This window comes from Hyperoodon ampullatus, assembly GCF_949752795.1.
Source record: "Hyperoodon ampullatus genome assembly, chromosome: 3".
Taxonomy (NCBI): domain Eukaryota; kingdom Metazoa; phylum Chordata; class Mammalia; order Artiodactyla; family Ziphiidae; genus Hyperoodon; species Hyperoodon ampullatus.
Genome location: NC_136916.1, coordinates 171999574 through 172022684, shown reverse-complemented (window position 1 = coordinate 172022684; position 23111 = coordinate 171999574). Strand labels below are relative to the sequence as shown.

The following is a 23111-nucleotide window of genomic DNA, read 5'->3' as shown; positions in this document are numbered from 1 at the left end:
AGCAAAAATACTTTCTGAATATATACTGTACATTATGTAAACAAACATTCATAATAAGAATCAACACAGGCCAAAATATTGTTTTCTAGGAAATCAGAGTCTTTTTTCTTTTAAATCACACACACTGAAGATGCTTTTTGTTAGGAAAAGAATGGAGCCTGTTCCTGTATTTGCTTATGTGCTTAAATATCTTGGAAACAAGTAATTGTTGCATTCATTTGCTAACGGTTTGTCCTCTTACTTGGCTGGCTGTTGCAAACAGGAATACAGTACTATTTCAGTACCTGTTCTTCACGTAATACTAGCTACGTAATATAGAATTAATTCATCTTTATCAGTCCATATTAATAATATAAATAGATTACATGAAGCAGTGAATTTCAAAAACTGTGCAGGGGAAACTAGTTGATAATTTGTTTCCAATAAGGCTAGTAGCAAAATAATTACTACAAAGTCAGTCCAAGCTAGTAGCAAACCCCTGATTTAGCAAGCTGAATCAAAGTTTGAAGTTAGTTTATTTCCTATATTACTGTGCAAATCTAGAATTTCCTATGTAAGAGAGAGTGCTGGCAGCATCAAAGTCCTGCAATAAGAGAATGAAATACTGATTAGGTTTTCAGAATGCCAGAGATACTATATGAAGAAATTTGAATGTCTTAATGACGGTGTCACAGCAATGGCCTCAGGATTTCCTTAATGAATCACAAACTAAGAAAGACAATTCATTAGTCAATAAAGTTCTCAATCAAAAGCCTAAATGTGAAGCAAAAAATGATAAAGACACAAAATCAAAGATGCATTTTCTACTATGACCAGCTGGAAGAATTTCAAGCTTTAGGTCAACATTGTGTACCAGCAGCGGCCTCTCTTAACAGGAAAAAACTTAGTCATGACTGTCCATCCCTTTTCAAAGCTTCCAGTCTTTGAAGGAGTGCATTTCCAAATGCTTCCCGGTAGGCAGGACTAAGTGTATCCAACAAGGAGTAGACTGTTTCATGGTAGGGAGTCTGTAAATGATCATCCACCTGGTCGAAAGCATAACCTACCACCTACAAGAGAAATGCAGTAGTGTATAAATAATCAGATTTCATCTTGGTACAGAAAGCAAAAAAACCCCCAAGTTTTTACATGGGTCATTCTCTGACATTATGTGTTTCTCCATCAATAGTTAGAATACACATATTTTTAATACAACCTGTAATATTTAAGCAATTCATAACATACAGGAACACCACCAGCAAAATGCTCTCGTTATAATTTTCTTCTCAAAATTTAAAAGGTCTGTTTTACCTACTCTTGATCCTACAGGAATGTAAAATGCAGGAAGAATTTAAAAAGCTATACAAAAATAGTATTTCATTTTCATGGTCTAAAACATACTTCTATTTATTTTGGGTTTGTTTTTTGGCTGCACCACACGGCATATGGGATCTTAGTTCCCTGACCAGGGCATGAACCCGTGCCCCCTGCACTGGAAGCACAGAGTCTTAACCACTGGACCGCCAAGGAAGTCCCCATGCTTCTATTTAATTCCACATATATTGAGGGTCTTTTTATAAAGGTACTATAATAAATAATTATACTTATTATTACTACAGTATTATTAGTCCATATTTTTATCATAATTTATGTGATTTGGACTTTGTATAAAGAATTCTAAAATTTATTTAAAGTTTTAATTCTGCTTTATAATTAGTTATCTGAAATGCCACTTTCATTACTAATACATTACTTATCTGCTCAACTCTGTGAGATAAAAGGGAATGTTATTCCGTGTGCTTCTCTGTGTGTTTTTTCCCCTTAAACACAGCTAAAGCTTTTTTCTTCAACAAGATTATAAGACCTATATCATGGTTCACCAGCACAGTGTAGGACAAAATCAACTTAGGTTTTGCTGACTTCATTAAAGCTTGTGAATTCCCCGTAGGAACCCCACATTTTATGACATCTATTCAAGCCATAGGAGATGCAAGTTTATGCTAGAAACAGAAGCAGAGTTGTTGTTATTGCACCACTTCGGGACCATGCTCTGTCCCAGCACTTTCTACAACATATTACAATTTTGTTTGCCCCTCTCTTATCCCCACTAGAATGTGGTCTACCTGGGGACAGGGATCATGTCTTATTCGCATCGTTTGATTTCTAACTCCTGACACAGGAGAGTTACTCAATAAATGTCAACTGAATCAGAGTGAAAAAATAAATATTTGAGTACTTACATGCCCGGTTTTATAACTGATCCAGATCTTTCTGCAAACTTTATTCACATAACCATCCCCCAAATCCTTTTCAGTTTGTTTTTTTTTTTAAATGTCCAACTTATAGAGAAGTAGGGACTCAGGTTGACTGACTCACCCAAGGTCACTCAAATTCACGTGTAAGACCTGACTCTCATTAGAACCTTTCCTACCTCACCAGAATTAAACAGTGTCAGACAGAATTAATTTACCTGGGGTCATTTATCTCTACTTTCGATTTGCCTATTTCTATTTAACATCCACTTCTAAAGATTGCCAGTTTTTGGTACAAATTTAGGAAGGGGAGCGCAAAGATTAGTTAATTCCGGGACTACTGCCAAAGCCAAGCCTCAGCTGTTGGGGAACTCAGGGTAGTGACGATGCTGGCCTTGCAATCGGCTTCAATATAAGTGATCCTCTATCAAGGGATACACAGAACACACGATCACATACATCTTAGGTAAATTGAATCTAGTGAAATAAAGAGATGTTCATGTGCTTGTTTAATGTATCACATGACATTTTTACTTGCTTAAACCCTGTGCGCTACTTTATGATACTGTGTATCTTTGGGAGAACTATCTTTAACAGATATAGAAACAGAAAAGTCAGAGATTTTTGACCAAGACAGAAGGTTATTTATTTATTTTGGCTGTGTCGCACGGCCTGTGGGATCTTAATTCCCTGACCAGGGGTTGAACCTGGGCCCTTGGCAATGAAAGTACGGAGTTCTAACCACTGGACCTCCAGGGAATTCCCTCAAGTATGTTGTTTCAATAGAAGAGACATTTATAAGAGGTGGCAAAATATTCAACACAATGGCTGCAAAACTCATCCAATGCAGAGAATGCATAATTCTGGTAAACATATTTAGCTAGAGATAAGAAATAAGTTAATCTGGGGGGTGATGGTTACAACAAAATACTCTGCAAATCAAATCTGTTTTTTCTTTTTCAAAAAATCCAATTTTCCCATGTTGGCTGAAAGACTTTAGTATTAATAAAAATTCCTAGGGAAAAAAGCTTTCCTTAAAAAAACTTAGAAGCTACTGAGTGTCAAGTTCTCCTCTAACACTCTTTCCCACTCCCTGACTCCCGGCCCTTTTTGATTAAGTGGTAAAGATGTAATTTTTTTTTTTTTTTCCTAAAGAGAAAATGACTTACCCTGAGCCCGGCTTCAGTGAGCTCCAGGCAGTATCTATTCCTTTCTCTTGTTTCCACATTGATATAGGCCACATCGTCCGCAGAGCGCAGGGTTTTTGAGACAAACATGGTGTTAACAGCAAAGAGAACATCATTTACGACTGCTTCAGCTTCCAGTCTCATGTCTTTCATATCAGTTCCTTCAAAGCCATTAAGTTCTGCATCTTCTTCAAATCCTGACACACTGCTCAGCTCCATGGGATTACAGTCTGTTTCCATTCTGCAAAAATCTGGATATAAAACTGGCTTATAGAAAGACACTCCACATACTAATGTTTGATTAAAAGCAGTTATGCCTTACAACTGCTACTAATTGGAAAACATTAATGAGTTAACAACTTTTAGAGAAAACATTGCCTGAAACCATTTTCAGTAGTTTTTCACAGCAAAATTACAGACACCTATAGATTTAAAAAAACCCAAAAAACAAAAAACTCTTGTTCTCCACTTCTCCTCAAAAGATTAATCCCCACATTGGTACGAATTCAGAATATCAGTTTTTAGCTATTTCAAACAATGCCAATGTAAAAATCCTAGTACCTACTTCTTTTTAAAGGTATTATTATTTTTCTAGGATAGATATTTAGAACTGGAATTGCTGAGTCAAAGTACATACTCATTTTAACTTTTAATAGATACTGCTGAGTCACCCTTCAAAAAAGGCTGTACGGATTGATATGCCACCAACAGAATATGAAGGACTGTGCTCTTTTTCACCACACCCTCTCCAATCCTTTTTAACATTTGCCAACTTGAGAGGCAAAGAATGATGTCTCATTGTTTGAATATGTATATCCTTGATTAAACAACCTTTGGGTATTTATAGGATCTTTTTAGTTCCAAGATCATACAGCTATTAAAAAAAACAAATAGAAATGAACTAAGTTGTGTGAAATCAAAGTTTCAGTCTTTAGCTACACCCTCAATAGTTCCTTTTATGACTTCTCGATTTGGGGTTTTGCCTAAGAAGCAATCTTCCCCATTCCACGATTACATTTTAAAATGCTCTAAATTATCTTTTGAATTCTCATTCTCTATCTCTATATTTAACTCTTTGATCTGTCTGGAATTTATTCTGTGTAGCTTTATTTTCCAAGTGGATAGCCTATTGTCCCAACACCACTTACTGAATAACTCTTTTTACTATTTACTTGAACTGGCTCACATATTATACTCTGAAAAATATTATTTCTCGTGCTAACTTGACCCAATATTCCTGCGAGTCTGCTATGTAGTTCTTGCTTCTCTTCTGTGACTGGGGGAGCAGTTGAGTATTGTTAAAAATTCTAAATGTATGGATGGGAAAAGTTAATAAATGTGAGACTGCTTTGGAATGTAAAAACAGCTTTTCAGAATAAGATATACTTTCTTTTTACCTGTAGGCTTTAAAAGTAAATTAAGATTTCATTTCTCTGATATGGATTAAGCACCCACTGTCCTAAATGTAGGACGACTGTTCAACTCGTTATGAACATTTATTTGTACTGTTTGTCTATTACCTTACAAATTCCATCCCTTTTTCTAAAGTTACCAACTTGTGCCCTATCTGTGTGATGTTCAAAATCCTTTAAATTAGTGGTTCTCAATTGTGGCCACAAACCCCATCTGAGAAACTGAATCAAAACCTCTGGGAGATTTTTCTGGGTATTTTTTCAGAGTTTCTGGGTGATTCTACTGTACAGCCAATGATCTGAATTATTAGCAAAAATCTTAAGGTGCTAGAGTTCCTATAGCTGCAAGTCATTTGCACATTATAAAAGTCAAAAGTATTTGCTAAAGGCAACTTATGATAAACTATGTAAAGCTCTTTCAAAAAACTACACAGCAAACTGGTACAAATAATATAATCCTCCAATCCTATTTCAACTAATGATACGTTTTAAGGGTCCTTTATCTTGTCTCCCACAGCACTTTATAGGATTAGTCACTCACTACTAACAATACAAGTTAATTATAAATTTATCAATTATTGCTGGAGGAATTTGTCAGGTAACTGAAATCTAATGTTGACTTAGTATACATGAAAGTGAAAATATTTGATTTTCTAAAAATTTCTACCTTCTCTAGAAATAATCATTATATTCCTTAATATTACACTTGGTTTTATGTACAAGAAATGAGACCATTTTAATTTTTTACAGAGTCAGTTTTGAAGATTTTGAAATGTGACTGTCTACCATAAATCTCTTAACATCCTGAATGCCAAACATCTTTACTTTGCTCAAGTAATCAAGTACCTTAACTACAGATGACAGAAATAGTAACTGTTACATGAAAAAGATGTTTATATGAGAAAACTTGACAAGAGTCAAGCTTTTAAAGAAAGAGCCTAATTCATTGCAACTAGGACCATAGTGATATGATAAGCCAAAGAATCCAATACTAGAATATAAAAAATCCTCACAGGTCAGTAAAGCAGGTCATCAAACTGTGTGTAGTAGTTAGCACCAAGGGGCAAAAAAAGAGAAAGGCACCTTTCCTGAGACTGTGAACTTGCAGGTTTTTCTCTGAAATGCTTTTGAATGATGCATTAAATAGCAGACACATCCAGAACCTTTGATGATATATAAGAATTGATAGATTTTAGTACTGAAGCATTATACAAGTTAACATTTTAAGCTATCATTATTTTAAGGTATTATTACAATTATCTTTTGTTGGTATGACAAGCTCTTGATTATTTATCAGTATCCTTTCCCCTTCCTAACAGCACCCAGAACCAGATTTTCCAAGAGGAATCATAATACCTCCCCTTCCTCTATTTTTTTTTTTTTTTTAAGTTTTTGGCTGCACCCCACGGCATGTGGGATCTTAGTTCCCCAACCAGGGACTGAACCCACGCCTCCTGCATTGGAAGGCAGAGTCTTAACCACTGGACTGCCGGGGAAGTCCCCCCTTCCCCTATTGAGTAAAGTAACCAAGCAATTTGCGTGAGATTGACCCCAAACCCAATTGAAGACTGTCCTGAACTTATCAATACACCGAATTCTTCCTAGTTATTTTATTTTTTAAAAAATTTATTTATTTATTTATGTTTTGCTGCATCAGCTTTTAGTTGCAGCACCCATGGTCTTGAGGCATGCGGGATCTTTTGTTGCAGCACGGGCTTCTCTCTAGTTGTGGCATGCGGGTTTTCTCTCTCTAGTTGTGGCGCGCAGGCTCCAGGGCACATGGGCTCTGTAGTTGTGGTACACGGGGTCCAGAGTGCATGCACTCTGTGGTTTACAGCACACAGGCTCTCTCATTGAGGCATGCGAGCTCAGTAGTTGTGGCGTGTGGGCTTAGTCGCCCCGTGGCATGTGAGATCTCAGTTCCCTGACCAAGGATCGAACCCATGTCCCCAGCACTGGAAGGCGGATTCTTTACCACTGGACCACCAGGGAAGTCCCTTTTCTAGTCACTTTAATGCAGAATAGTTTACAGCACACAGCCAGCCCCGGCTGTCCCTGGTAGCCATCCCAAGGTGCAGGAAACTCAAGGATGATGCTGACAATGGGAAAACAGAGCCAAGAGATTCACAGAGAAATGAAGCCCAAGCCCTGACAACTGCCCAACCTTTGCACTTTTCAGTTATTGCAGCCAATAAATTCATTATTTTACTGGCAACTGAAAGCATACTGAATTAGGAGTCTACCCAAAATAAAAAGCACTCATTAATCTAGCTCTTCAACAGCTTTAAGGAAGAGGTTTAAAAAAAATGGAACCATGATGATATTTTTGTGCCTGTCATGTAGAAAGTGCTTAATAAAAGCTTTGTAGAATGTGAGTATCAACATGTGTATTAGTTTCCTATTGCTGCTGTAACAAATTACCACAAACTTAGTGGCTTAAAATAACACGAATTAATTTTCTTACAATTCTGGATGTGAGAAATCTAAAATCAAGGTGTTAGCAAGGCTGCATTCCTTTTGGAGCCTTCAGGGGAGAATCTGTTTCCTTGGCTCTCTAGCTTCTAGAAGTCTCCCGCATTCCTTGGCTCATGGTCCCTTCTTCCTCCACCTTCAAAGCACATCACTCCAATCTCTGGTTCTGTGGTCACATTATCTCCTTTTTCTGACTCTTGGCACCTGCACTCCCTTTTGTAAGGACCTTTGTGATTGATTATATTGGACCCACTTGAACATTCCAGGATAATTTCCCCATCCACGGTCCTTAACTTGAACCTGCAAAATTCCTTTTGCCATATAAGGTATTGATAATACATTCACAGTTTCTGGGAATTAGGACATGGACATCTTTGCGGGGGTCATTATTCTGCCTACCAGTGTCCATATCCTATCAGCAGGGAAAGGAGTATAAAGGTAGTCAAAGAAGGGGCTTCCCTGGTGGCGCAGTGGTTGAGAGTCCGCCTGCCGATGCAGGGGGCGCGGGTTCGTGCCCCGGTCTGGGAGGATCCCACATGCCGCGGAGCGGCTGGGCCCGTGAGCCGTGGCCGCTGAGCCTGTGCTCCGGAGCCTGTGCTCCGCAGGGGGAGAGGCCACAACAGTGAGAGGCCCGCCTACCGCAAAAAAAAAAAAAAAAAAAAAAAGGTAGTCAAAGAGACTTCATTTTCTGACTTTCCTTTTTGGAACAGTCATAATTTACTTTTAAAAGGAGGTCCAGCGTACTTGTCAAGCTCACTGCCTTCTTTGGAAAGATTCCTTAGTTACAGGTTTCATGATTTGTATTCTGTAACTCCAGCACCGTGATACAGTGAAATGAACTGGGTTTGGGTGTTTTAATTAAAGTCACCATTTCGAGGCTGGCGAGGGGTTTAAGAATTGTCTTGAATCAAGAGCTCTGTCCAACTACCCGATTCTGGATGGTGACTGGCTCATCCAATCAGATCCTCTTTTGAGGAGTATGAACACAGAGCCAAAAAACATGAATTCAGTGTGTGATGAAAGGAGCTACAAAAGCAAAGCGGGGAGCAACTGGGTAGCCTTACCAATGGGGCACTAGAGGAGTGGTTTCTATATTTTGATTATTCATCCCCATAACTAAAAATATTTTGAGCAGATACCTCATCATATGTATATTTACTTACATATAATATCACAATCAGCATATCAAAACACATAAATATGAATTTAAAGAGAAGGTAAAATATGAAATATAAGCTTATTTTCTTCTTCTCAATGGATTATCTTGTGTACCCAACTGTAGAAGCCTGCACCATTGAGGATGGGGACATATACGTCCCTGTTGGTGAAGGGCCAACTGCTAAAATTACTAATGAAACATGAGAGATGCTGTCAGGTTATCAGAATGGTTGACTCATCAATGTGATTCCTGTAAAAATCCCTGGATTCTTCTGTAGGCAAAACAACTTATTATTGTATGAGAAATGTTAGACCAGTAGAACTCTGTGCAATGATGGAAATGTTCTTTATCTATGCTGTCCAATACAGTAGCTACTAGAAACATGTGGCTATTAAGCACTTGAAGTTTCGCTAGAGTGACTGAGGAACTGAATTTCAAATTTTATTTAATTTTCATTCATTTAAATTTAAAAAGCTAGTGGCTACTGTATCACATAGCACAGGACTAGACCTTTGTGAATACTTGTGGATAATATAATGAACTGAATTTATATTATTGTTGAAAAAAATCAATAGATATAAAGGTACTAAATTCAGCTTATTTTATATGAGTACCAAGATTTGGAAATAGGTATGTTAGAAAATCTATTTTGAATCTTAGCTAATCTATGGAGGGAAATTAACTGTCAGTGTTTCACTGGTAAAAACCAATGAATTACTTCTATTTTTTAATCTTTTCAATTTAGACTCTAAGTTTATATATCCAGCACTTTTCTAAGCATTAGAACACTAATTAAGTATGCTTACTGGTAGTAGTTTACAGCCTAATTTGGGAAATAAGACAGGCACATGAAATACGTACACAAATATTAATGCCATGCACATGAATCATAACATAAAAAATGTATAATTAGAGAAAACAATATGCCTTGGTCCTACTACAAACTTACCACTAAACTTGTGTAAACCTGGGCTGGCCATGTAACCTCACTGGTTTTCTCACTTACAGAATAAGGGGGAATGAATGGGAAATTCTTTACTGTTCTTGAGAGCTCTGACATTCCATGATTTATGACATAATTGTTAGTTACTATGGGGCTTGACTCATGGAACAGGTCAGTCAAAATCGGGCTTGAATGAGCACAGATGAAAAGTTATGGATAAGCAGAGAAGACTTGAGAGTTGTGAAGGGTTCTTCAGAGGGAACAATGCATAAACAAGGTCCAGGGTGTGGCAGGAATTGTAAGGAAACTAGACTAGGTAGTCTACTACAAGGAAAATGCTAAGAGAATAACAGACAGGAATGGCCCAATGTGACAAGGTGCTAATACCCAGACAAAAGAATTTGATTTTGATACAATAGGCTGTTTTAAGCTCTTGAGAATGGGAAGAGCAATGTCTTTATATTTAAAGTAGGTTCCTTGTAGGCAGTATATAGTTTGGTCCTGCTTTTTCATCCGGTCTGATAATCTCTACCTTTTTTTTTTTTTTTTTTTTTTTTTTGCTGTACGTGGGCCTCTCACTGTTGTGGCCTCTCCCATTGCGGAGCACAGGCTCCGGACGCGCAGGCTCAACGGCCATGGCTCACGGGCCCAACCGCTCCGCGGCATGTGGGATCTTCCCAGACCGGGGCACGAACCCGTGTCCCCTGCATCGGCAGGCGGACTCTCAACCACTGCGCCACCAGGGAAGCCCTCTCTACCTTTTAATTGGAGTGTTTAGACCATTTATGTTTAATATGATTACTATGATTATTGATATGATTACTATGATTGATGTGGTTACTATCTTGCTGTTTGTTTTCTATTTGTCCCATCTGTACTTTATTCCCTTTTCCTTATTTTTCTGCCTACTTTTGGACTGACCACTTTTTTTTTTTTTTTTTTTTTTTTTTTTTGTGGTATGTAGGCTGCTCACTGTTGTGGCCTCTCCCGTTGCGGAGCACAGGCTCCGGATGCGCAGGCCCAGCGGCCATGGCTCACGGGCCCAGCCGCTCCGCGGCATGTGGGATTTTCCCAAACCAGGACAGGAACCCGTGTCCCCTGCATCGGCAGGCGGACTCTCAACCACTGCGCCACCAAAGAAGCCCCGGACTGACCACTTTTTAGGATTCTTTTTTACATCCTTTGGTGGCTTATTGACTCTTTGTTGAAGGTTTTTGGTGGTTGCTTTAGAGTTTGTAGTATACATCTTTAATTTATCACACCTTCAAGTGTTCTTATACTACTTTATGCATAATATAAGAACCTTACAAGAGTATATTACACAGTCTTTGTGCTATTTTTGTCATACATTTTACTTCTACATATGTTAGAAACTTCATAATACATGTTATTTTTGCTTTATTATTATTTTTAACAGTGTTTTTTTGTTCGTTTTTCGGCCACACGTCATGGCTCGTGGGATCTCAGTTCCCTGACCAGGGATTGAACCCAGGCCACAGCAGTGAAAGGCTGGAATTGTAACCACTAGGCCACCAGGGAATTCCCATTATTTTTGCTTTAAATAGCCAGTTACTTTTCAAAAAGACTTAGGTAATAAGAAAAATGCATTTTATATTTAACCATATGGTTACTATTTCTGATGGTCCTCATTTCTTTGTGTATCTATGATCTATATAATTTTTCTTCTGCCTGATGATTTCCTTAAACATTTCCTGTAGTGTAGGTCTGCTGTTGACGAATTCTTTCAGCTTTTCTATGTCTGAACAAGTCTTCCTATCACTTTCATTTTTTTAAATAAACTTATTTTATTTATTTATTTTTGGCTGCACTGGGTCTTTGTTGCTGTGCGCAGGCTTTCTTTAGTGGCGGCAAGCAGGGGCTACTCTTCATTGCAGCGCGCGGGCTTCTCATTGCAGTGGCTTCTCTTGTTGAAGAGCACAGGCTCTAGGCACATGGGCTTCAGTAGTTGTAGCACGCAGGCTCAGAAGTTGTGGCTTGTGGGCTCTAGAGCGCAGGCTCAGCAGTTGTGACACATGGGCTTAGCTGCTCCATGGCATGTGGGATCTTCCTGGACCAGGGCTCGAACCCGTGTCCCCTGCATTGGCAGGCAGATTCTTAACCACTGTGCCACCAGGGAAGCCTCACTTTCATTTTTAAAAGATATTTTTGCTGGGTATAGAATCCTAGGCTGACTTTTTTTCTTTCAAGAAAAAATGTTTCCTTCAAGAAAAAAATCAAAGATGTTTCTCTACCATCATCTTATTCGCACTGTTTCCCATGAGAAATCTGATGTCATTGTTATCTTTGCTCCTCTTGGTGTAGTTTTTCTTCATGTTTCTTTTGCTTGGGGTTCATTGAGCCTCTTGCATCTGTGGGTTCATAGATTCTAGCAAATTTGGAAAAATTTTGGTCATTATTTCTTCTAACATTTGTCTCTCCTCTCTCTGGGGAGTCCAATTTCATGAATATTAGTCCAAGTGAAGTTGTCCTACCCCTATGCTCATTTTTTCACTCTTTTCCTCTTTGTGTTTCACTTTGAATAGTTTCTATTGCTATTTAAAGTTTTTTTCTAATCTTTTCTTTGCTGTATCTAATCTCTTATACTTGGGTTCTTCTTTAAAAAACACATTTTTCATGCCTCTACTTCATTTGCTCAATCTTTTCTCTAATTTTTTTAAACATATGGAATAATTATAATAACTGTTTTAATGTCACTGTTATTTCTGGGTTAGTTTCAATTGATAGATTTTTCTAATCGTTATGGGTTGCATACTGCTTCTTTGCATACCTGATTTTTTTTTTTTTTTTTTGGTGGTACGTGGGCCTCTCACTGTTGTGGCCTCTCCCGCTGTGGAGCACAGGCCCCGGACGCGCAGGCCCAGCGGCCATGGCCCACGGGCCCAGCTGCTCCACGTGCATGCCTGATATTTTTTGACTGGATGCTAGACTGCGTGGATTTTACTTTGCATGGTGCTTGATATTTTTATATTCCTATAAATATTATTGAGTATTGCCCTGGGATGTAGTTATCTGGGAAAAGCTTGATCCTTTCAGGTCTTGCTTTTAGGCTTTTTAAGGCAGTATCAAAACTCATTTAGTCTCTGGTTAATTTTTTTCCCAACTACAGAGGCAAAACCTTTCTGAGCACTCTACTGGATGGCCTATGAATTATGAGATTTTTCATTCTGGGTGAGAGGAACTGGAACTATCACTGGTCCTGTTTGAGCTCTGAAAATTCCTCTAATTCTTTTGGGTAATCTCTTCCCCAGCCCTGGGGAGTTTCCTCACAACTATGTGTTGATCAGTATTCAGCTGCAGACTGGAGGGGTATCCTCTGTACTTATCCACGGCTATAAGAAGCTCTCTACCTTCTAGTACTCTGTCCTAGCTGCCTTGGCCTTCCTGGAATCCTAGCTTCTTATCCTCAATTCAGGTAGACTGCTAGTTCTACCTGGGTTTCTCCTCCCAAGGCCATGCCTAGAAATTCTCTCCAGGCAATAATCTGCGGCAACAGTTTGCATCTTGTCTCAGGGATCACTGTCCTCCACTGCCTAACGTCCAAAGTCTTAAAACCATTGTTTCATGTACTTTTGCCCACTTTTTTTGTTGTTTCAGGTGGAAGGGTAAATCTGGTCCCTGTTACTCTATCTTAGCCAGAAGTGGAAAGCTTATTAACCAGTTTTCAGCTAATTTTGGAATCTTATTTCATCAGTTTTTCTTTCATTGATTTTGGTCTCTCCTATATTACTTTGAATCAACTGCACCATCTTGTTGGTTCTTTCATTAATGAGTTAAATACATTTTTGACACATGCTTACTATATGCTTGTATAAGACTCACGTTTTTATTATTTTTTTTTATTTTTATTTTTTTGCGGTATGCGGGCCTCTCACTGTTGTGGCCTCTCCCGTTGCGGAGCACAGGCTCCGGACGTGCAGGTTCAATGGCCATGGCTCACGGGCCTAACCGCTCCGTGGCATGTGGGATCTTCCCGGACCGGGGCACAAACCTGCGTCCCCTGCATCGGCAGGCGGACTCTCAACCACTGCGCCACCAAGGAAGCCCAAGACTCACGTTTTTAACTTAAAAAATTATATTTTGACACTACTTTCAGACTTCTAATCCTTCCAAATTCAGTTCGGACACATCTGTTTCAGATCTCAAGGTAGAGTTAATCACTATATCCTCCTTCCTTAGAATTTGTTTTGATACTTCTGTGCTTATCATACCTCACTGCAAATGAAGGTCTGTGGTGTCCATATCACCAGCACAGTGTCTGGCATAAAGCAGGTCTTCACTGAATACTTTCTGAGCAAATAAACCAAAGGAAAAATACTAATTTTCTGCTTCTCAAGCTGTAGTACTCAGCTCTGTGACACGGGGCATACAAAGCTACAGGATAAACATGATAGACACTCCTGGAAAATACACATCACTACTAGAGTAACAATATTATGAAGTACGATGCAAAATTACGTACAAGTTTAAAGCAAATGGCAGCCTCAAGCCATGTCCTCTTTAGGTTATGTTTCCCCACCTCTAGGGTTTCCTTTGCCTCTGACTGAAATATATGAGTGAAAAATAAGTGAGAGAAGGACTGCTTTAACTCAAGGAATTAACTAAAAAAGCTGAAAATTCCAGGCACTGGGTCTGGAGGTATAAAGTTAATAGGCAGAGGCTGGAGCTGGTGGAAGAGTGGAATGTTAGTACTGGGTTGGACCTTCTCTAAGTCTTTATAGCTCTTCCCACTTCAGTTATAATAATGCTCTTTATTAAAAGTTAAGGTAATTATTGATAGCTCTTACTTCTGGTATAATTTGGGGGCTGTGTTAGTGTTTTTGGAGGATTCATGAAACTGGTTATCAAGATATTGATTACTAAGTCCTTCATTCTCTATTTCCTAATTTTTTATATTCTATGGCAGAAAAATGTATTATGTTTGTAATAAGACAAAAAACTTTAAAAAATGTGATGTATTAGAAAGTATGAGGTGTAGGAAGCAGAAACATTTTTCTTCTTAGAGAAGCCTGACTACTTAGTGTTTTTTTTGTTTTTTTGTTTTTTTTGGCTGCATTGGGTCTTCGTTGCTGTGTGTGGGCTTTCTCTAGTTGTGGCGAGTGGGGGCTACTCTTTGTTGCGGTGCGCTGGCTTCTTGCTGCAGTGGCTTCTCTGTTGTGGAGCCTGGGCTCTAGGCACACGTGCTTCAATAGTTGTGGGGCATGGGCTCAGTAGTTGTGGTGCGTGGGCTCAGCAGTTGTGGCTCGTGGGCTCTACAGTGCAGGCTCAGTAGTTGTGGCACACGGGCTTAGTCGCTCCTTGGCATGTGGAATCTTCCCAGACTAGGGATCGAACCCGTGTCTCCTGCACTGGCAGGCAGATTCTTAACCACTGCACCACCAGGGAAGTCCTAAGACAGTTAAATTAACTAGCAGCTTCAGTTTCAAATGAAATGAGAGCTTTGAATTTATCTGCCTTTCAAACTACTGTTTTGAAAGTAAAGATGAATAAAGTTGACTAATTCGCAATATTTAGAATTGAGGTGAAGCTAAAGCTAGTTTAAACATTATTTTCTGTAACACATAACATTTAATGTTTTCAATAGCTCTGAGATGCTTATTTTGAAATTAAAAATTTTAAATCAGAATCATTTGCAGCATTAAAAACATATATTATTTGTAATTCAAATAAAAAGGGCTTATCCTTCCATTTGTACACTGATTTATAAAATTATTCTGCACCCCACTTTCAACAAAGACACACATACACAACCTAGTAATAACAAATCAAGCCACCAGAATTGTATTGTGCTTCAGCTGATTAAAGAGGAAGGTGACGGTGAAGAAATATATGATGTTCATTTGAGAAGTCTTTTTTTTTTTTTTTAAAGATTTAATTGGCTTTATTAGGCAGTTCATGAATCGGGCAGAATCCCATCTGGCAACTAGAAGGGTACTCCTGGAGAAGTCTTTTAAACTGTAAAAAAATAGGCAAGAACACTACAACCCTGTAAACAATCTTTCCTTTGAAACCAGAAATAGTAAATGAGATTCTAAGACTAAAAAATTGAACGCTTAAGAACTAAAACCAAAATAACTCCAGGAATTAGTTTTTTGTTTCTATATAATCCACTAGGTTATACAGAGGACTTGGTATTATATTTAATATAAGGTACATTCTAACCAACATAAATCAATATCTAAAGAGATATGAAATAGAAAACCTCTTTGTTTTCCTGGTAAACTCTAAATTGACTCTCTACCAGACTCTGAGCAATATCCTGTTGCCAGCACCTTCAAAAATTGGAATACCGTATGGTTGCTTTTCGTTATTCTGGTAGATTGCATCACCTTGCAAAAAGTTTCCAAATGATCCCTTATAACATCATCCATAAATTATTTAGGAACCGCTCTTACTTCATCTGTTGGTATAATTTTTGGACAGTGTTAGTGGTTTGGGGAGAATTCATGAAACTAGTTATCAAGATATTGTTCACTGAATTCTTTTTTTTTTTTTTTTTTTTGTGGTATGCGGGCCTCTCACTGTTGTGGCCTCTCCCGTTGCGGAGCACAGGCTCCGGATGCGCAGGCTCAGCAGCCATGGCTCACGGGCCCAGCCGCTCCGCGGCATATGGGATCCTCCCAGACCGGGGCACGAACCCGTATCCCCTGCATCGGCAGGCGGACTCTCAACCACTGCGCCACCAGGGAGGCCCCTCACTGAATTCTTTACTCTCTACTTCTTAATTTAGTAGACTTTGTTTTGTTTCATCACAAACTTACAGCATTAAAGAGCTAGCAAAAGACTAGATTTGTCCTTGATGACAAAAGAATGGGCAGAGAAAGACATACGACTGTCTGCGTGTCTACAGCATGGCAAAAGAACAGAGCCAGAATGATTTCAAGAGCAGTATACAGATGTCAAATTTACATTTTGAAAGAAAGTTCGATTTTTCAGTTGCCATTACAACAGTCAGCTGAGGGTTAAAATGTAATATCTTAATGATGATTACAGCTGATCTTTGAACAACACAGGTTTGAACTGCACAGGTCCACTTATGCATAGATTTTTTTCAATAGTAAATACTACAGTATTACACTATCCATGTTGATTGAATTGGCGGATGTGGAACTGCGTATATACAGGGCTGACTATAAGTTATACATGGATTTTCAGTTTTGGGGGGGTTGGCGTCCTTAACCCCAGCGTTGTTCAAGGGTCAACTGTACTTTTATTTGTATCATACATCGCAGTCTGGAAAATCCTGTCAACGTGAATAAGAAGTGGCCATATGGTGCGATGGTTAAAGGGCTCTTTGAACAGACTGATCGGGGCTAGAATCTCAGCTCTGCCACTTACTCTGCGACTTGGAGTAAGATATCTTAATCCCTCTAGTCACACATTCCGCCTCCCTAAAACGAAGCCAACAAGAGCATCTACCTTAACGGGATCCCGAGAGAACTAAATGAGTGAATATATGGAAAACGCTTAGCACGGTGCTGGACACGCAATAAGCTCAAGAAATATTATCTGCTAATTGTTAAAAATAGAGTATTTAAATATCTTTAAAGAAGAAAGACTAACCTCTGACCTAAGCCCTTTGACTCCAAGTTCCATGCTCTTTACAGTATGTGGAGTGGCTGCAGCTGCGGCCTTTCACGGCTCTGAGAAGCATGAGACACAGGAACACTATTATCTTATTCCTGTTACCTCAGGCACAAGTCTTAGAAGGACAACAACATCTCAGCTTTTCTTTTATTTCACATGTTAACATGGATTTCTTTCATGGATGATTTTTTGACATGACCCATTCAGCCTCTGGTATACAGCCTCTAACCTGTCATTTCAAATCTTTTCTAGAATTTTTTGGAAGTTGACAATGTTTGGTTGGTAATTACCTTCATCGTCCTCCCTTAATTAATGTTAGCTGTTAAAATTTTGTGATAGTACTTTGTCTTTGATAAAACACAAAACGCTGTTAGGATGAGTCTGTACCCTATTTGAGCTAGAGGTATAATAATGACAGATCCCAAACCTTAACAATTTATGCTGAATTTCTCCTAGAAAGCATAAAACGTACCCGGCAACACACTTAAGACTGTGAAGGGAGCATGTTTGTTTCTACAAAATCTTCTAATTTTTATTTCCCTTTTCTGATGTTTGAAATTTCACACATTCTATGGACAGTCTGAATGTAATTCTATATTCCAAAAGAAATCACTTACTTAACATTTCAACTTGAAAAGAAGTCAGCTGTACTCATTCATCAAAAGTCTGGTTCAAACCTCCCAAGGTCTAGTCTAATTCCCTGCCAGATTGGATCCCAGTTTCATACCACTTTGTTTACACTCCTTTTATGCTAAGCATTATAATTATTCATAAACATGGCTTACTATCTTCCAAATATATCCAGAATCCAACTGCTTTTTCCCATCTTCACTTCTATCACTCTAGTCCAAGCCACTGTCATCTCTGCCTGTATTATTGCAATATCTCTCTAACTGGTCTTGCCTTTTCTCCTTTGGTCCTCTCACCTCCACAAAAGTCTATTCTCAACACAGCAGTTGGCATGATCCTGTAAAAATTTTGGCCAGATTATGGCACTGCTTTCCTCAAACCCATTCACCGACTGAATAAAAAGGCAAAGTCCTTATAGTGGCCTACAAGGCCCTATATGACCCCTCCTCCCGCAAACCCCCAGCTTCTCCTCTTTCCTTCACTCCCTCCTGACGTTCCTTGAACTCGCTAAGCATGCTCTTGACATAGGCCTTGAGTTCTGCTGTCCCCCCTGCCTAGAAAACTCTTGCAGGTATTCACTTGCCTTGCTCCCCAGCTTCCCCTAAGTCTCTGTTAAAATGTCACCTATTAAACAAGAGAGGCCTTCCTTTATCCCCTATATAAAAGTGGCAAATCTCTCTGCTCTCCATTCCCTTTATATTACTTTATTTTTTTTTCTACAGCACTTATCACCGCATGGCATATGACACATCTGATTACTGTTTCCCCTCCCTTCAATAAAATGTAAGCACTCCATGAGGGCAGGGACTTAATCTGGTCACTGCTGTATCCCCAGTACCTAGAACAATCCCTGGCACATAGCAGGCAATCAGTAAACATTTACTGAATAAAGGAGTGACCCCTTCACTATAGAACATAAGCTCCTTGAATTCCTCTTTACCTTTTTCACATCACCAACTGTGGAGACTTTCATTCAAAGGACCCTTAACAAACATTTAAACATGCATGAAGAGCAAGGGAACTGAAGTTACCAAGAATGCTTGGGACAAGTCTACAAAGAATGAGGGGTAGCAACAATCCCAGCACCTCCGTACAGTGGAAAGCACCCTGGTTCCAAAATGAAAAGGTGACTGTGGAAAGGGGAACCAGAGCTTTCTCCATCTGCCAACACTTGTGGGCTGTGTTAGTATTTCTAAGGCACTGGTGAAAGTTATCAGCATACAAACAAAATCTTCTTAACCCGGTCGTCTTAATTCACTATTTTTTTTTCTTTCGACAGTTTCATTTATTAACTAACCATGAACCTTTTTACCCACAGATAGGATAAATCAACAAAGTGTTGGCAAATTTAAAATCATTTACTAAATCTTACTGAACGGGGCCTTGAGGCAAACATCCCCACTTTTAAGCTCTCTTCTAATGAGGTGACAGACTCAATTATTTGGTAGAAATACCAAATAATTTAAGCAAAACCGGACGGCTAATAAAATTTACAACTTTAATTAAACTTTCTACACTCCGAATACTAGAACTGCTTAGTGACAAACTCCACAAGACTTTCCAGTAAGCTTATTACAGTCTGTTTCCTCTGACAGGTTACAAGACAAAACACCCAGTCTGCTTGAGTTTTAAAAGGGTACTTCCTTTGTTCCCCCGGAATAACCAAGACAGACAGGAGTCCGACTGATAAAGCGAAAGGCGGGTTTATTTCACTATTCTTGATTAAACTGGATATATCGGGACTCCGCTGGTTCCCTACGGATATCGTTTAAGTTTCCCAACAATATATGGAGATAAGATATTATTAATGTGCTCACAGTTGGCGAAGACTCCGAGATGGCAGCGGCCGCTTCGAGGGGGCTCGGCTAATGAGCGCCAGGGGCGGGATTCTAACCCAGGACACTTGGATTCCGGGCCACGGAACACCGGCACGCAGGCCTTCTCGTGGGTGGACCAAGTTAAGAGCCGGCTCCGCCTCTGCAGGAGTTGCCTTCTAAAAGGCAGGAACACGGCTGCGCAGATTCCCAGACCGCACAAGTACTTTGCCCAGGTTTCCGCGGGGTCGGAAGATCCTGGTATCGATCAGAGAGAGCAGTTTTGCCCACAAATGCCTAGAAAGCTCAAGTGTCTTGGTCGCTGGCGCAGCACACGCGGGATAAATAAAGCGCTTTGGAAACTGCAAGCCTCTAGACAGACAGTAGCGAAGCTGAAGCTCCGGAAAACAATACCTGAATGAGGCGGGCGACGAATAACTTGCAGACTATGGGCACCGGCCAATACGGGGGGACAGGGATGCTCGAGAGGGGCTGCAGCCCTCCCCGTAGAGCCGGCGGCGTCCGAGCGCCCGTTTCCGGGGTCGGGGTCTAAGCTGCCCGGGACAGCCCAGGCCGGATCCACCCCCAGACCCCTCCCCCTCTCAGCCCGGGCACCGGGCCGCTTCTGCCGTCGCCCCTCACCGCCCGGCCTGCAGAGCCACGTCCGGCTCAGAGGGCCCCCAGCTCGCCCTCGAACCCCCCTCGGCCCCCGGCCGGCCACCCGCCGCCGGCCCCGCGACTGCTCACCTGCGCACGCCCCTCGCCCTCCTCTCATTCCCTCCCCAGCCTTCTGGAAGCGACCTGCGGCGCCAGCCCCTCTCCTCCCCGCCCTCGCCCCGCCCCCTCGGAGCCGGAACTGCCCCCTTCCGGGCCCTTTTCCCCGCCTCCTTCGGCCCCCAGTCTGGCGTCACTTCCGCCTTGCCCGGCCGCGCGCTGGAGTCCGTGTCTCGCGGACGCGCCGGTAGCGTCCCGCAGTCGGGAGCGCGCCCCGTGGATGACAACAAATTCGTCGCGCAGCGGCGGTGGAGGTGTCCGCCTCAGCCCCGGCCTCAGGCCCTGCCGTCTCCCCGCGTGATCTCTTGCATCCTCTCTCTGGGCCGACTAGGACCCCCTCGGAAGCCCCCGGGCTTGGGGTGACGGGGACTCCTCCGCGCCTTGTCCCCGCCAGGCCTAGCGCGAGCGGCGCGGCACAGGTGATGGGGTCTCCCTGAGGGATTCCCGGCCCCGAGCGGGCATGGAGGGGCCTCCCCGGGCTTAGGCTTCGTCGCGGCCTGGGCTCGCCGGCCGGGACCTGAGACGCCGCCTCAGCCACAGCAGCGGCCTGGAGCCGGAGCCTGGACCCCCAGGCCAGAGCCGTCCGCAGCCCCCGCCGGCCCAGCTGCCAGCCCTCGTCATGCCTTGGCCGTTTTCGGAGTCCATCAAGAAGAGGGCCTGTCGGTACCTCCTGCAGAGGTACCTGGGCCACTTTCTGCAGGAGAAACTGAGCCTGGAGCAGCTCAGTCTGGACCTGTACCAGGGCACCGGGTCTCTCGCCCAAGTTCCCTTGGACAAATGGGTAAGAGCTGCCGGCGGCCAGCCGGGAGGGACTCAGTCTTCTCTTTAGCGCGATTCGAACGAGTGTCATCTAAGATTGGTGACGTTCAGTCCCTCCCTGGGGGTTGTTTGGCTCCAGGATGGGGCAGTACTCCGAGAAATGTGTTCAAGTGTCGTGTAATCTGTTTCTAGCAAGTTTGCTCTCCCAAATCACGTGTTCAGAAACTTAACATAGGTAATGGAGTCTACCCTGTGGGAATCAGCGGAGTCAGTGGTTTGGGCGGGGGTGGGTGTCTGTGAATCTGGCTGAAAGGGGTCCATGGAAGGAGGTGATCAGTGCTGCCCCTTTGGGGAAGGACGGGTCGCGGGGTTCTGTGCAAACAAGTCGTATTTCATGGGATGACACTCTGGAAAGATTAAGGATGAGGAGGACCTTTGGGGATGTCAGAATGCCTAGGTATTCATTTATTTACTTGGGGTTGGTTACTTGCGCACCGCGGCCTCCGTACAGCATTTGGCATCTGGAAGAAAGTTAGGTGAAGCCCTCCTCTGCCGGTTTACCTGCTTTTGTTTGATACTGTGTGTAGAAGGCCAGTCGGTGAATGGTAGTGTGGCTCTAATAGTGATGCTTGGTTGTGCCTGTTTGCTTCACGTGACAGATCGTAACAGCGGGTGTTGGAAAAGCGCTGAAGCTGCAGCGTTCAGACATTTAAAAACCTGTTTTCCGCTTGTCATCCAGAGGTTGTGAGTTGACTCGTCTTAACAGGTGCTTCATGTATAGTTGAACCTGCATCTGTATGTTTTCAGTGCATAGTATTTTACTTCATGTGTATTCAGCCTTGAGTTTGGCAAGAATGGAGTGGCTCTCCCACTTCCCCCAACTCTTTATTTGTTCCACTAGAGTTTGCGGCTTACAGTTTGTGTTGGTTGTACCATTCTAAAGTATTACTATTCTGAAAACGTTCCAGCACGGTTTACGTTTAGGAAATCATCAATATAGGTAACTTTCCTGTGGTAGCTGGGCAACACAAAAGGAAACATTTTTTTCTTGATTTAAGCTGTGTAAAAAGCTTGTGTGTTTTTTTTGTTTTTGTTTTTCTTTTATGTAAAAGTATTTTAACAGAGTAGTGACTTCTTTAGCTGTAGAAACCTGAAAAACTCAAATTATGGTGACACCTTACTCTGACCCTTAAATTAATTTGTACTGGTGTAAATAAGCATGTAATTTTATCAGCAAGTGGATGACCTAAACTAGGGAGAGTACACAGGATAGTGGGAAAAGCCTTGGCTTGAGTAGCAGAAGGACCTAGTTCCAACCCAGGCTAGCGCATGCTGCCACAGTTAGCCAAGTGACATTGGACATAGTAATTCACCCGAGTTCAGTAAACATTAATGGAGTATCCACTCCATGCCAGGCACTGTGTCAGGGTACTGCATTGCTGTAATTCTTACCAAAAGATAAGGATTCTGATGGGTATTTTAAAATTCATTGACCCATAAGTCTATCCTTTTGGTACAGTTATGAATAGACTGTCTTTAAGGAGGAGGGTTGGATATTTATTAACAGTCCTTTTTGGGTTGAATGACTTGGCTGCATTATTCTTTTTAAATTATTATTTATTTATTGAAGTGTAGTTGATTTACAATGTTGTGCATATGCATCATTCTTTTTTTTAATTAATTAATTTATTTTTGGCTGCATTGGGTCTTTGTTGCTGAGCGCGGGCTTTCTCTAGTTGTGGCGAGCGGGGGCTACTCTTCATTGTGGTGCGTGAGCTTTTCATTGCGGTGGCGTCTCTTGTTGCAGAGCATGGGCACGCGGCCTCAGTAGTTGTGGCTTGCCGGCTCCAGAGCGCAGGCTCAGTAGTTGTGGTGCACGGGCTTAATTGCTCCACAGCATGTGGGATCTTCCCGGACCAGGGCTCGAACCCGTGTCCCCTGCATTGGGAGGCAGATTCTTAACCGCTGTGCCACCAGGGAAGCCCCTGCATTATTCTTTAATGACTTTTCACATTAACCCTATAAGGTGGGAATTATTATTACTATTTTACAGATGGAGTTACATAATTTGCCTCAAGTCACACAGCTAGCAAGTGGTATAGTGAGAATTCAAGTCTCACTCCTT

General features: G+C 41.4%; 2 protein-coding genes across 3 annotated transcripts in view; one reads left to right on the top strand and one right to left on the bottom strand.

Annotated features, from left to right (window-relative positions):
• Window positions 1-887: 887 nt before the first annotated feature.
• GSKIP (GSK3B interacting protein) lies at window positions 888-3692 on the bottom strand (the record flags this gene model as incomplete). The annotated part of the gene is made up of 2 exons (XM_079700309.1): window positions 3401-3692; window positions 888-1049 (listed from the first exon to the last, which is right to left on the bottom strand). The coding sequence occupies exons 1-2, from the start codon at window positions 3656-3658 to the stop codon at window positions 888-890; spliced, it is 420 nt and encodes a 139-aa protein (XP_079556435.1). The 5' UTR covers window positions 3659-3692.
• A 17154-nt stretch (window positions 3693-20846) lies between these two features.
• The window catches only part of ATG2B (autophagy related 2B), a gene marked incomplete at its 5' end in the record, with an annotated part of 66461 nt that continues 64196 nt past the window's right edge, over window positions 20847-23111 (top strand). For both annotated transcript variants that reach the window (XM_079701096.1, XM_079701095.1), the window contains one exon: window positions 20847-21008. In XM_079701096.1, the coding sequence (XP_079557222.1) occupies window positions 20847-21008 (162 nt within the window). The remainder of the gene's footprint in view (window positions 21009-23111) is intronic.